Source organism: Bacillus rossius, chromosome 16, assembly GCF_032445375.1.
Source record: "Bacillus rossius redtenbacheri isolate Brsri chromosome 16, Brsri_v3, whole genome shotgun sequence".
Classification (NCBI taxonomy): Eukaryota; Metazoa; Arthropoda; class Insecta; order Phasmatodea; family Bacillidae; genus Bacillus; species Bacillus rossius.
Window position 1 is genome coordinate 44,597,754 of NC_086343.1, and position 12,926 is coordinate 44,610,679.

The window sequence follows — 12,926 nt, forward strand, 5'->3', positions numbered from 1 at the left end:
TACTGGCGAAGCCAAATGGAATATTAAGAAGAACTCTTGAAAGAAGTGACACCGTCCGGGCCTGCGGCCTCCTTTGAGCCCGATATGCCACTGCCCAAACACCACCATCTCTGTTCAAACCTCCCGCTAACGAGTGCGTGCGTGTGTGTTGGTCGCCAGGCAAGAGGGCGCTTAGCTGCAGTGCGCCGCACCCCTATATGTATTAATAATTATTGTAACACTTTTCTTTTCGCCCCCAAAATAGTGTCACGACGATTGTGTATGTGAGTGCCTTTTGTTTCATTTAATTTGTGATGTTTTTGTAATAAAATACGTGCAAGCACGGACAAGGACGCTCCCTAGCGGGCGCCGGCGGAACTAACATGTAACTTGATTTAAACTATTTTCTACCACATAAGTAATAATTACAGATGGTCTGGTCATGGGTGTGATGTGCTAATTTTTATAAAGAGTTTATGTTATTTTCCATAATAACCCGGGGCACGCAATAGCTAGGATGTTAACGGTAATTGTGTTGGGCGCGAAGGGCGCCACGTTGCCTTCCGCAAGCTCTTGTCTCAGCCCAGTCTCCTTCTACAGCCGGCCGAGAGCGGACGTCTCTGCAGACACCCCGAGGACATCACCATTGTTCACCGGAAAGTAGTTCTGTTAAGTAATTTATTCAAATCGTTTTCTTTATATCCTCGGGGCCTCTCTTGGTCGGAGAGACTGCTTAATTAATAATTCTTTACTCTCCGGAGTTTTTGGTCATCCGTGTATTAGGTAACGGCCCGAGGCGACCACGTGCGTGGTTCGCCTCCTCACCTAAATCGATTCGTGCCTCGGGCGTTTTATAACAGTATCAAGGAAGGATTGTGTAAGGGCGTGTAACGTGAGTAAATATAAACCAACTTAATTGAGTCATGTGTCTTTGTGTTCGGGGGGCCACGTGGGTACTTAACCCAGTCAGCGGCGTGTGGGACGCCCTGAGAGCCCACTGCGACAATTAGAAGTGTGCCCGACGCTGAGAGCGGGCTCGGTCAGGAACAGATGCTGGATTAAACATCAGGAGGGCTAATATCTCGCCGCACACGGGCCAAGTAACGCCCTGAGTTAGAGTCTTTCAGCCGGGTCCACGTGCCCACTCACGTGGTGGCGCCCACTATTTCCACCAGTAATTTGAACCTTAACACCGGTACGCCCTCAGAAGTAAGAATTGTAGGTTGAAAAAAGTCTAGTTTCCAATGTAAATCAAAGTTTACTTGCAAAACTGCCACCAGATATTATGATGATTTAATATGGTATGTATGTTTTTCATTTTTTACAACAGAATGCATCATGTGTAAAATGAGGTTTCCAAGAATGTGTCCTCTCCCAATGTTCTGAGAGCACAATCGAGGGTAAGCATCAGACCTCAATGGAGTAGTTACCAGTGCGTCAAAGAAAGAACAAGCCTCTTGAATTCCGACATGGCCCAAGATGTGTAGAGACAGAGACACAGAAGCATAATGAGAGACAGTGCGTGACCATATGATTATGTCAGCAACGAAAAACCATAAGCAGACTTTACAAAGAATGCTGCCATTTTAAAATCAATAGTACAGTAGAACCCGATTTTACACTGTTCAAAGAGGTGCCTGAAAATGTTGTAAAAAGTGGAAAAAGTGTTAAATGTAAGAAATGAATGCAATAATTTTTTTTCCAGAGAACTATGATACAAGATCTGAACATACCATGCTCTGATATACAGATAATTATTCATAAAGAGAGTGTGATGCATATCTAAATAGAATTATTAACATTTATTTTCTGTATAGGTAAGCATGCATACAGTATATGTACCTATATATGTACTGTCAACTGTAATCAGCAACTTATAGTAACATCAGACATTATCATAAGAAAATTAATGAAACTACAGTAATTTATCATAAAGCATAAGGAAAGTTTACTATAGCAAAAGTTATGTTTATCAAAGATAAAAAAAATAAAGCAAGATTTATCATCAAAACCCTACTTCAGTAATTAAAAACAAAGAAGAAAAGAAGGCATATTCACCTAACCTCTCAGCGAGTGAAATACGAGTACCTTTAGGCTTGGCCCATGCACTTTAAAATGTTTAGTTTTTCATCCACTGAGAAATATTTTCATCTTCTACGTGCTGCCGTCTCGATAAAATACTGATAAAAATTACTAATAGTAAAATACAAAATTTTACGCTTATTAACATTTAAATTTGTTACCGACCATGTTATGATTAATGGTTGCTGACACAGATGAATTATGTAAATAAACTGTATGTAATACTGCATATACAAGTTACCAATGGACAGTCTGGATTTCCATAAACAGTAGCGCCAGCATCACGGGCTAACATTTTCTCAAAGTCTACCATTAATAGGCCAGTGTTGGCAGCTGGTGGATACCATTTTTAATGGAAGAGCACAACAAAAAATCCAGGAACTACAGCGCTAATGTTCCTAGCTGTGTGAAAGAAGCAAGGTGGAAAATCCTAGATCACACCTACAACTGTATTGTATCAGTTGCCATGCAACATTTCTTTCACCTACTTAACATTTTGTATTGCCTCTGTCGGGTGGCGAGTGTTTGTCAGAGTGAACAATTTAGTGTCTACATTAGCTTTTGTAGGAACTTTTGGATTTAGTATTTCACACGAAGAGTAATCTTCATATGTACAATGTATATGACAAACACTGGAAAATGAATTTATGTAGGAATAACATAACTAGATAATGCAAACTGCAGGAGGCAGATTTTAGGTGCGTTGTAATCAACAGAATGTTATTGCATTAAAAACAAATGAGGTTAAAATGGGACCAAAATAGAATGGCGCAAATAACAAGAAAAAGTAAAAAAAGCGGTAATGTAAAACTGGGGTTCTACTGTATTTACAAATTGTGCAATATATCTGCTTTCACTAGGTATCGAAAACTTTGGGATATTCATTAAAAATATTCATTCAATATTTGAAATCATTATGGAGACAAAGACCAAAAACTCTTACTACTACTAACAATATTAACAAGCTTTTTTTCTATGGAGAAAATGAATAAAAAAATAATTCCAATTCCCTTAACTAACTACATACTAAGGTCCGAAAAATACATTACTATAAGGTGCCAAAGAGGTGATTACATGAAAATGATTAGCCAATTAGCTGCCAACCGCAGAATTTTTATCCAAAAAAAACCTGCAGCCCACAGTAAGAGTACGGCGAGTGCTTGCCTCCTGATTTCGGCTGCACTTCCGAGTGCAAGAACATGCCGTCTCCTCAGCACCTGCACCAGTTCTACCGCACAGACGCCAGTCCAGCAAATACAATCACAGCGGACACATCAGCACCCATTTCCGCTGCGTACTTACAGGAAGGCCTTGTATACCTCTCTTATCTTCATCCTAAGTGGCATGGACGAGGGTTGACGTATCAAACCGATTATTCTAGCCTGCAAGTCGTTCTTCTTGCCCACTTTTCTACGACCGGCAAACTCTAAAATGGTCTGGAGGTCAGATACTCTTAACTTAACCACCATTTTCTGCAAAGAGCAAGGGAAGCCCATTTCAGGTCACACGGCAACAACATGCCTACAGGCTGAGACAACCTATGCAGAAATCAACAGTTAGCTGAATCAACATCGAAAGAATGGAAAAAAAATTATCAGACTTCCATTTTCTCTGGATGAATTTAAACATTAAAGGATAGACGGACATGCACATCTCAATACAAACTTTCGAAAGTGCAAGGACAAAACAATTTTGTAAAATAAAATTTCTTTCCCCAATTTCAAAGAAAAAGAAAATTCACAAAAAAAATAAAAGAGAAGGAAAATGGGAAATCTCAAAAGCTACAGGAGAATGTCAGCTTTCCAACTCAAGCAACAAAACCAAAAGTTCTTTGCCCTTAAGACAGCCACTGTAGAAAGCTGAAACAAATGAATACACATATAACAGTACAAGAAAATAATAGAATGACTTTCATAAAACATAGGATTAACAATGATACTTAGTTTACGTAAGATCTGTATTCAAAACCTCATTTTGCTGTTAAAGTCGCGCATGCATGCAGAGTGAGTACTTTTTATTCAGGCACATCCAGAACAGCATGCAGCATTAGTGATTTCCCCGGACATCCAAACATCAATATGAACGTAGTTTTAAAGGGAGGAAAAAAAAATAGTAAATATTCCACAAAGTTAATGCATGCACAATACATATACCTAATAAAGCATACAAACTCACAGTGTTGAAATATTTATCATGATCATTAAGTGTTTTTTTTACAGATACATTAGATGATTCATTAATGAAATATTAATTTACATTAGTGTCTCGATTAGCTGAGGTCCCACATTATCAGAGCCAAGTGAAAGTGCCGTCACCGACAAAGACTTTTGAAACATGTACTCGAGGACATTGCCGTAGCCTTAAAGATTCAGTTTGCTGGTTGGGCAGATCATGGCGTGAAATGAAAGAAACTACACTGATGAAATTACATCACTGGTTCAACTGAAAACCCAGACAATTTTCTCATTCTATCAGTGTTATCCGTGATTTAGCTTTCCCGAGATCCACATTAACTTGGTTAATCAAGAATATACTGTATTTAATACAGTAATTCTTTGAATAAAACAATACTTTAAGATGTGATGTGTTAGTAATGTTGTAATGTTGGTATGTGTTTGTTGGTAATATTGATTGGACAGGGGTAATGTTGGTACACAGGTTCGACAGTGATAAAACATGTAACATGACGAAAGGACTTAATAAATATTGTATGTACTAGATTACGGGTTGTTAATACATTAGGGGTCGTCCATTAATTACGTGATGTTTTTTTTAACAAATTTTTAACCCCCCCTCCCCCCTAGTGATTTGTGGTGAGGTTTCAGACAAACACCCCCCCCCCCCCACCCCCCAAATAAATCACGTGTATTTTTGGTACAAAATATTTTTAAAAATTTCGGATTATCATCTTTAAATATAGGTATAATCTAATTTAATTCTGGAAAATTAAGCACAGTGATAAAAATGTCCAGACACACATTTAGGTTGCAGGTTTATTCTCACTGGCATAAAAATAATAAAGGAAAGGCTTATATGTGATTTACACATGTATTCGGCGCCAAAATCACAGTCTTACTGGCGACTGGCAAGCCGAGCCGGGTGGTTCATGTTGTGGCGGGCGGGGATATTGTTGCCTGGCTACGGCGAGTCAAGGCCACACATCGCTTTCGGTTTAGTAGAAATCGGGTGAAAAAAAAATACACGTGATATCTCTCTACACCCCCCTCCCCCCTTGTAATATTTCGTGATTTACCCCCCCCTCCCCCCTTTCGACCCACACGTGATTAATGGACGATCCCTTATTACATAATACAACAAGATGGGCCTACACGACATCTCTTGTCGCCAGAGGGAGCATAAACAGAGTTGTGACAAACTTTTACAGCGGTCACCACAAAGTCCATTTTCAGTGGTTCTTTGCATGAAAATATGTCCTTTGACTAACAAGTTTTCTGAACAAAATTTTACCAAAGATGGAAATGTATATTTTACATCTCATCATTAAGAAAATGTTTCATTTACGTCACCTAGTTAAGAACAAGTTTTAGCTACAAGTGTGCTAAGTTTATTTTCCAGGGTTTTTACAAAAAAAGGTTAAATATTTTATGGAGCTAAAAATGTTTAAAATAGCTAAACATCTTTGGAATAAAATCACACTGCAACAGGGCAGGTGTAGAAGGTGGGCATAGTTAACTTCGCTTGATAATCTGCAGCATGACAGCTCTACGGGTGAGAATGGAAAGATGTGATAAGCCAGTAGACTGCTGATACCAGCCAAGTGGAGGAACGAGAGAGCGTGTCGTAATGTCTCGCACAGACTTGCAATCCAGGCAGTGTTAACCAAGTCATTCTCCACCTGCACGTGTGCAGTTACTGAGGCACATGAATTAAGGCTAGTGACAATACAACCCCAACTATTAATTGCTGTTCGTAGCAAAAATCCTATTTAATTTTCACGCTATTTTGTCTAATTTGATGCATTACAAATGCCCGAATCACCCCCAAAAATCTGAACCTTATCAGTAATGAGTAGAGACCTTTTAAATGTGCGGATTCATTTCGCGATAGGATAGAGTCCAAACACTTTTGACGTTATTTTGCTTCAGTGATTGGGCCACAGTTTATCTGAAGGACTCTGGGCCAATGAAAAATCTTTAACAGAATAATTAGCGAATCACGATCATTCCAGTCAACAGGTGTTACGAGTCTGTAACCAATCAGCAGATGTAATTTGCACGAGTGCGTAGAGTATCATGGGGTCTATCCTTTAGGGATTTGAAATCGCCAATTTTACATGTCTCTAGTAATGAGTTAAGTGCCAAATAAAAAAATGTACCTAGGCAATTTCACAAACTTTATCATTTTAACTACCGATTAGTCATTTCAGCTAAATAGGTAAGTTTTGTTTGCAGCTTTTTCTTCATGATGACAACTATATCATTCAACACGTTATTCAGAACTATTAAAAATGATTTCCAAACAAATAACTGTTGAATCCCACAAGATAATCGGTAGCTCTAAGGACTATAACAAATGCATACCTAATGGATATTTTAATGAGTACATTTCCGTTCAGCAATGTTACGATGAACAGTAAGGTGGAAGAAATAAATTTCTCAGAACTATAATTTATTCATAAATAAAGGTAAATAAATATTTATTTCCTAATCATAAACTTCCATCTGAAAGTAGCCAAGAATAATGTCGCTAGCCTTCATGCAAATGACTAGTAGCCCACAGCTAACAGCATGCAGCTACAGAATGTCTCTGGACTGCACAATGTAGTGTGACGGGCATCCTTTCTCTACTTCACATGATAATGTTACATATGTGCAATACTGTTAGCGCTGCCGCAATACAGCACAGTGAGCAAACTTATTTATTTGAAGAAGAGAAAAAAAGTTTTGGCTAAAGCAATTTACGTTTACATCTTCAACTCTTACCTCAGGATCTTCATTAACTTCCCACAATAAAAAAAAGCTAGGTTTGAAGAATGTAGTGTTTTCGCTAGTAGACTTCAACAAGGTGAACTAGGAATATATACGTTATAGGAAAGTAGTACTTAATGTGGTGTAGAGTTCTGGTGATTACGATGTGGTTTTCAAAACAGGAGATAAAATAAGGGGAGATCATGTACGACCAATGTACTTATATAGTTTATGACCGATAAGAAAGTATGAAGAAAATTGTTGTGAAAGGATTTTTTGGTGTTGCAATAAAAAAATTAATACATAGATATAAAATGGTATGAGCTATAACAGGAATGTGCTGGCAACCAACCATAAAGAAAAATAAAAGTTTTTTCACACATCTGAAAATCAATGAAGGTAAGTACTAAAATTGTTTCAAATTAATTGGTTTAGAGACGTACAGAATCAATGAATAGTGAATTCCAAATTATAATTAATACAGTAATCCATGACTGTGGCAAAAAGATCTGTTACAATTTTTAGTTATCATAAATGTTATAGGGTTGGGAAGAATTATTGTTGGTAAAGAAAGTAAAAATATGTGTCCTGGGTAGTAAATATGTAGTTTAGCGGTTTTTGCGAAATAAAATGTTAAAAATCCGAAAATACTTTTATTATATGCTCTTTCACTTCCTCTTTTCATTAAACCCGGCGAAGATAAGAAATTCCAAATACTTTAGGAGATATTGCCGTTCTTATTTTGCAATACAAGACCTGTGCTATCATTTGACCGTCACAATTTTTTTATTTTGCCGTGGGTAAATATTTACTTGGGCGGTATTTCCGAAAAAAAATGTTAAAAATCCGAAAATACCTTTATTTTATGCTCTTCAACTTCCTCTTTTCATTAAAATCGGCGGAGATTAGAAATTCCAAATACTTTAGGAGATATTCAATTTTTAAATTTCATCATAAGTAGTTGAGCGGTATTTGCAAAAAAAAATGTTACAAATCCGAAAATACCTTTATCATATGCTCTTCTACGTCCTCTTTTCATTAAAAGCGGCAGAGATAAGAAATTCCAAATACTTTAGGAAATATCGAATTTTTTAATTTTGCAATACAAGACCTGTGGAACCATTCGAGCGGCGCCATTTTTGTTATTTTGCCGTGTGTTCGTGAATACGTAAATCGTGAATGCTTAATTAATAAAATGGTTGATTAGGTCAGGTCAGTTACATTATTAATACTTTCAAACTAAGCCGACATTAAAAATTATTTTGTGAATTAATTTTAATGGCTGTTTAGTTTTAAAATATTTATAATGTAACTGACCTGACCAAACAAACCCGGACAGAGGGTGAACAGTAAACTAAAATGGTCGATTAGGTCAGGTCAGTTACATTATAAATACTTTCAAACTAAGGTGATATTAAAAATAATGTGAATTAATTTTAATTATTCTTTAGTTTTAAATTATTTATAATGTAACTGACCTTACCTAACAAACCCGTAACAAAGGATGTACAGTAACAACTCACGTAAATTTTTTTGTTACTTATTACTTGCGCAACAATATCAAAATAACAAATAAGACTTTAAAATTAGAAACGTTAAAAACTCACCTAAGTTGGAGGCGGTAATTAAACACCGTTTTAAACAATAATTGAACTAAATAATCACGTATTAGTTCATTTGAATTCTGGCCTATCACGAACAATCACGTGACATCATTATCCAATAAAAAAATAGATACTCGTACGTAAACAAGAAACAATGGTGCACGCACGCCACAGGAATGCGCTGGTTTTGTGCTGAAATTTAAAAATTTGATATCTCCTAAAGTATTTGGAATTTCTAATCTCCGCCGCTTTTAATGAAAAGAGGAAGTTGAAGAGCATTAAAAAAAGGTATTTTCGGATTTTTTTCATTTTTTTTTTCGGAAATACCGCCCAAGTAAATATTTACCTTGCCGTGTGTTCGTGAATGCCTAATTAATTAAAATGGTCGATTAGGTTCAGGTCAGTTACATTATAAATAGTTTCAAACTAAGCGGACATTAAAAATAATGAGAATTAATTTTAATGGTGGTTTAGTTTTAAAGTATTTAAAATTTAACTGACCTGACCAAACAAACCGGGACAAAGGATGAACAGTAGGAACTCACGTAATTTTTTTTACTTATTACTTGCGCAACAATATCCAAATAACATATAAAACATTAAAATTTGAAACGTTAAAAACTCACCTAAGTTAGAGGCGGGTACAATTCCTTTGCCATTAACAGAAAATGATGTAGTCGTTCACCTAAGTCACGAAAAAAAAACCAAAAAAAACTCATACCCGTAAACAAGAAACAATGGTAATCGCCACATGAATGCACAGGTATTGTGATGAAAATTAAAAAATTTGATATCTCCTAAAGTAGGTATTTGGAATTTCTTATCTCCGCCGGGTTTAATGAAAAGAGGAAGTTAAAGAGCATAGAATAAAAGTATTTTCGGATTTTTAATATTTTTTTCTCTCGCAAATACCGCTAAACTACATATTTACCGGTAGAACATAGGGCTGATGACCTCCCAAAAGAAGAGCTTAAGGGAGAAAATCCTTCAGTAAGATTACGAGAAAGACAAGACTGCAACCTGCATTGTTGGCAGTTTCAAACAGCAACTGTAGTAGAAGGCATGCTTTCTAAACAACTTATTCTCAACGAATAATACAAATATTAGTTTCTCATTCCTCTAAAGTCTGTTGCTGCAAGTACAGGATGACATATGAAATTATTATTACTTATTATTACTTTAACTGAAAGTATTCCAATTATATTCTGTTATTCACATTTCACTGTTATATTGTTTACATACCTCACATAACACCACACACTACCCTACTTAAAACAAACTGTTTGATGCATACAACATTGCATACATTATGTATGTAACAATGAACTGAATACAATTTTTTCACCAAACAGCTTTTACTTATTTAAACTTTTTTGTAGCAGTTCAACAGCACAATTGCAACTAAAAATGTTACATTTATACTGCTAACCTTTCCATATTACACCAACCTTTCCATATTACACCTTGTTCTCAAATGTAAGTGATATAAGACTTCACTTCACATATCATCCCTAGTGCTCAACTCATTCACTCTCATTATCTATAGTATCTCTCCACCATAACAAAAGCTCAGTTGCTTTGGAGCGGCTCCATATGGTCCTCTAATACGATTTTCCTCCCCACAATCAACTGATTAACATACCATACCCAGAAACACTGTTTTTCTGAAACGTGAACAATAAACAGATTGGAATGGATCATATCCGCTGTCAGTCCTGCCAACAATGACCGTGCCTTCTGTCTGTAATCACAAACCTCAACTATCTTCGACTACAGAAACACTGTTTAAGTTTATCTTGATTGGTCAACACTATCTCCTTAAAATTCTGCGCACAGCATGTATTCCTTAAAGAAAATGAACAACGTTAGAGTTCTATTCAAATTTTTGCCTCCCATTAGACTTGTCCGTTAGAACGTGACTCAAAATAGTACGTACTTTCATTATTTAAATGAATTTCATTATTACAACACCACCTACATTGACTAATGTTCTCTAAACCAAAAATAAAAATAAAAGCCCACATGGGTAAACAATGAATGTCAGTGATTGCATGAATACATACATATTGTAATGTACGCTGTAAGCTGTTATTTTTTTCACTCACCAGAATGAAGTAAAACTCCTTCCTTTCACGTTTCATTAAGAAACGTCTCAAGCAAATGGAAAACATATATTCCTATTTATCGCGGGTAAACAATGAATGGCGGTGGCAGTGTAAGAGCACAAGTATTGTAATGTAAGATGCAACAATTAAATTTTTCACAAACTAGTAGGAATTACGAAACCATGCCTTTGGTGTAAATTTAGGGACGTGTGTAGTGTGTGAAAACTATGTTTTCAGATCTTTTTTTTCTTTTCGTTCTAAAAAGCCGCTCTATCCGAGTATTACCAGGATACCAATTGGTGTTTGTCGTTTCATTATATATTATAAATGTAAATTCTGCATGCGCTGTAATATCGCTGCATAATATATATTTTACTTAAATTAATGAAATACGATCTCGTTAAATGCAACTGTTACATCTCCGTGCTCTGGGGAAGCAGCAGACGCGATGGTAAAATGTTCCAGAAATTGAGTCTCCGTTTCCATGCCATTGTAGACACCAAAAATGTTTTACAGATTGTTTATTACACTAATCCCAATTGGTTAACAAAGATAAACTCATTAAAACAATATAAATTGTATCTCATACATATAAAAATTACTTGATAGGAACTAAAAAAAAAAAAAAAACCACAAAACCCTGTAAATACTGCATACCTCTAATTTACCAATATCCGTCATTGTAAGAGCTTTTTAAAAAAAACTTTAACTGTAAGATATAGCAGAACGTCGTCAGCCAACATTTAACGAACAGGCACTTTAAATAAATTTTTCCAAACTATAACTAACCAGACAGGCAACACAATTCCATATGAAAACAAATTCTCTATCTCCAGCCTAGAACAAAGGTAGCTATAGAACATGAGCATATATTGGGTTTATTGTTTAGGGAGCGGTTATCTGGTGCAGATCGAATTTAATTTATTTCTATTATTGGTCTCTACAGCAAAATTCAACAACTACCATAAGAGAAAATTTAATATTCGTTCTATTAGTGTCATTCTTTCATATTATTCTACATGTAGTAAATTTTACACACATGCCATGCTGTTGGATTTTGTCTCTCCTGCGGGCTGTTGGCTGGGAGTGCCCTGCGACCTTTTGGGTTACCGAAGGCTGGCAGTGCTTGGGGGAATATACAGTGGCAGCTGCTACCAACCGTGTCCCGCAGGACTCCAGCCCGAGAGTTGCAATATCGTTAACCAATAACAGTCTGTGGACCAACTGGCCGGCTCAGTGGGGTGTTATTCTGGCATCAGTGGTGAAAGGAAGCCTGGATGTAGATCGGCGCGCAGAAGGAACCAGTTCTGTCAGCGAAGGCACCGCGGGTGAGCCCGATGTGCCCTGGATGCGAAGTGTAGACGAAACACAGGCTGGACCTTGCGGGGCTGCGGAATGCTGCATGTGCAACAGAACCGGACAGTGCCGGAACTCTGAAGGAAGATGGTGTTGAACCTCTGTTGGGGCCACTGTGAGGCTAGTGTTAGCCCAGGCGGCGCGACCTGGTAGGAGAAGAAGGTATAAAACGGCTCACCTAACTGGCCTGAAAGATTTACCCCCACCCTAACAAGAGGATAGCTGCTGTTGACCGGAAGAAAGAAAGCGACATTGGAACATAGCTGTGCTGCCTGGATCCTCGTACGCCTGCAGTTCGAGCCGGTTTACTGGCTCGTCTGTCCACCACCGAAAAACTGGTGCTCTAGGCCATCAAAACCATGCCTTAGTTGCCGGCGAATCAGTGGATTTACCCACTTGCAGAGCTTGCCTTGCCACCTTCTGTCACTGTGAATATTTCTAGAACTGAGGCTTTCTCATTGGCCTAGCCGCAACTTCGGCACTAGGATAAGGGAATATTTACAACTGCCCATTTCTTCTTTACAAGTAGCTGTCTCCCTACCAAAAATTTACAACAGAAACCAATAAAATACAACAGGAATTTCAGTGTATCCTGTTGTATGACAGATGAGATTTCAGTGTATTTTATTGGATCCTGTTGGGCTTTGTTGTAAACACACTGACTTCATTGGGTTTCAGTGTATTTTGTTGGGGAAAATTTACACACACAAAAAATACATCATTGTATTCTAGTGGGTTCTGTTGTCAAAGCCCACTGAATTCATTGGTTTTTTTTGGATTCTGTTGTGAAAGATATTGGAACAGAAAGTGTAGGGTTTTGTTGTTTTCTGTTGCAAAGAGTTCTATTGTATCCTAGTGTTTTTCATTGTATT

The 12,926-nt window shown here is 37.1% G+C and overlaps 1 protein-coding gene across 6 annotated transcripts in view; it reads right to left on the reverse strand.

Annotated features, from left to right (window-relative positions):
- LOC134540106 (E3 SUMO-protein ligase PIAS3-like) overlaps positions 1-11,508 on the reverse strand; it is a 66,726-nt gene extending 55,218 nt beyond the window's left edge. For 3 of the 6 annotated variants that reach the window (XM_063382596.1, XM_063382597.1, XM_063382595.1), the window contains exons 1-2: positions 11,356-11,508; positions 3,364-3,533 (exon numbers count right to left, since the gene is read on the reverse strand). In XM_063382596.1, coding sequence (XP_063238666.1) covers positions 3,364-3,533; positions 11,356-11,379 — 194 coding nt within the window. In that variant the 5' untranslated portion in view covers positions 11,380-11,508. Of the gene's footprint in view, positions 1-3,363; positions 3,534-11,355 lie in introns of those variants that run through there. The other 3 variants (XM_063382594.1, XM_063382598.1, XM_063382599.1) reach the window with 3 other exon arrangements.
- Between the last annotated feature and the right edge of the window lie 1,418 nt (positions 11,509-12,926).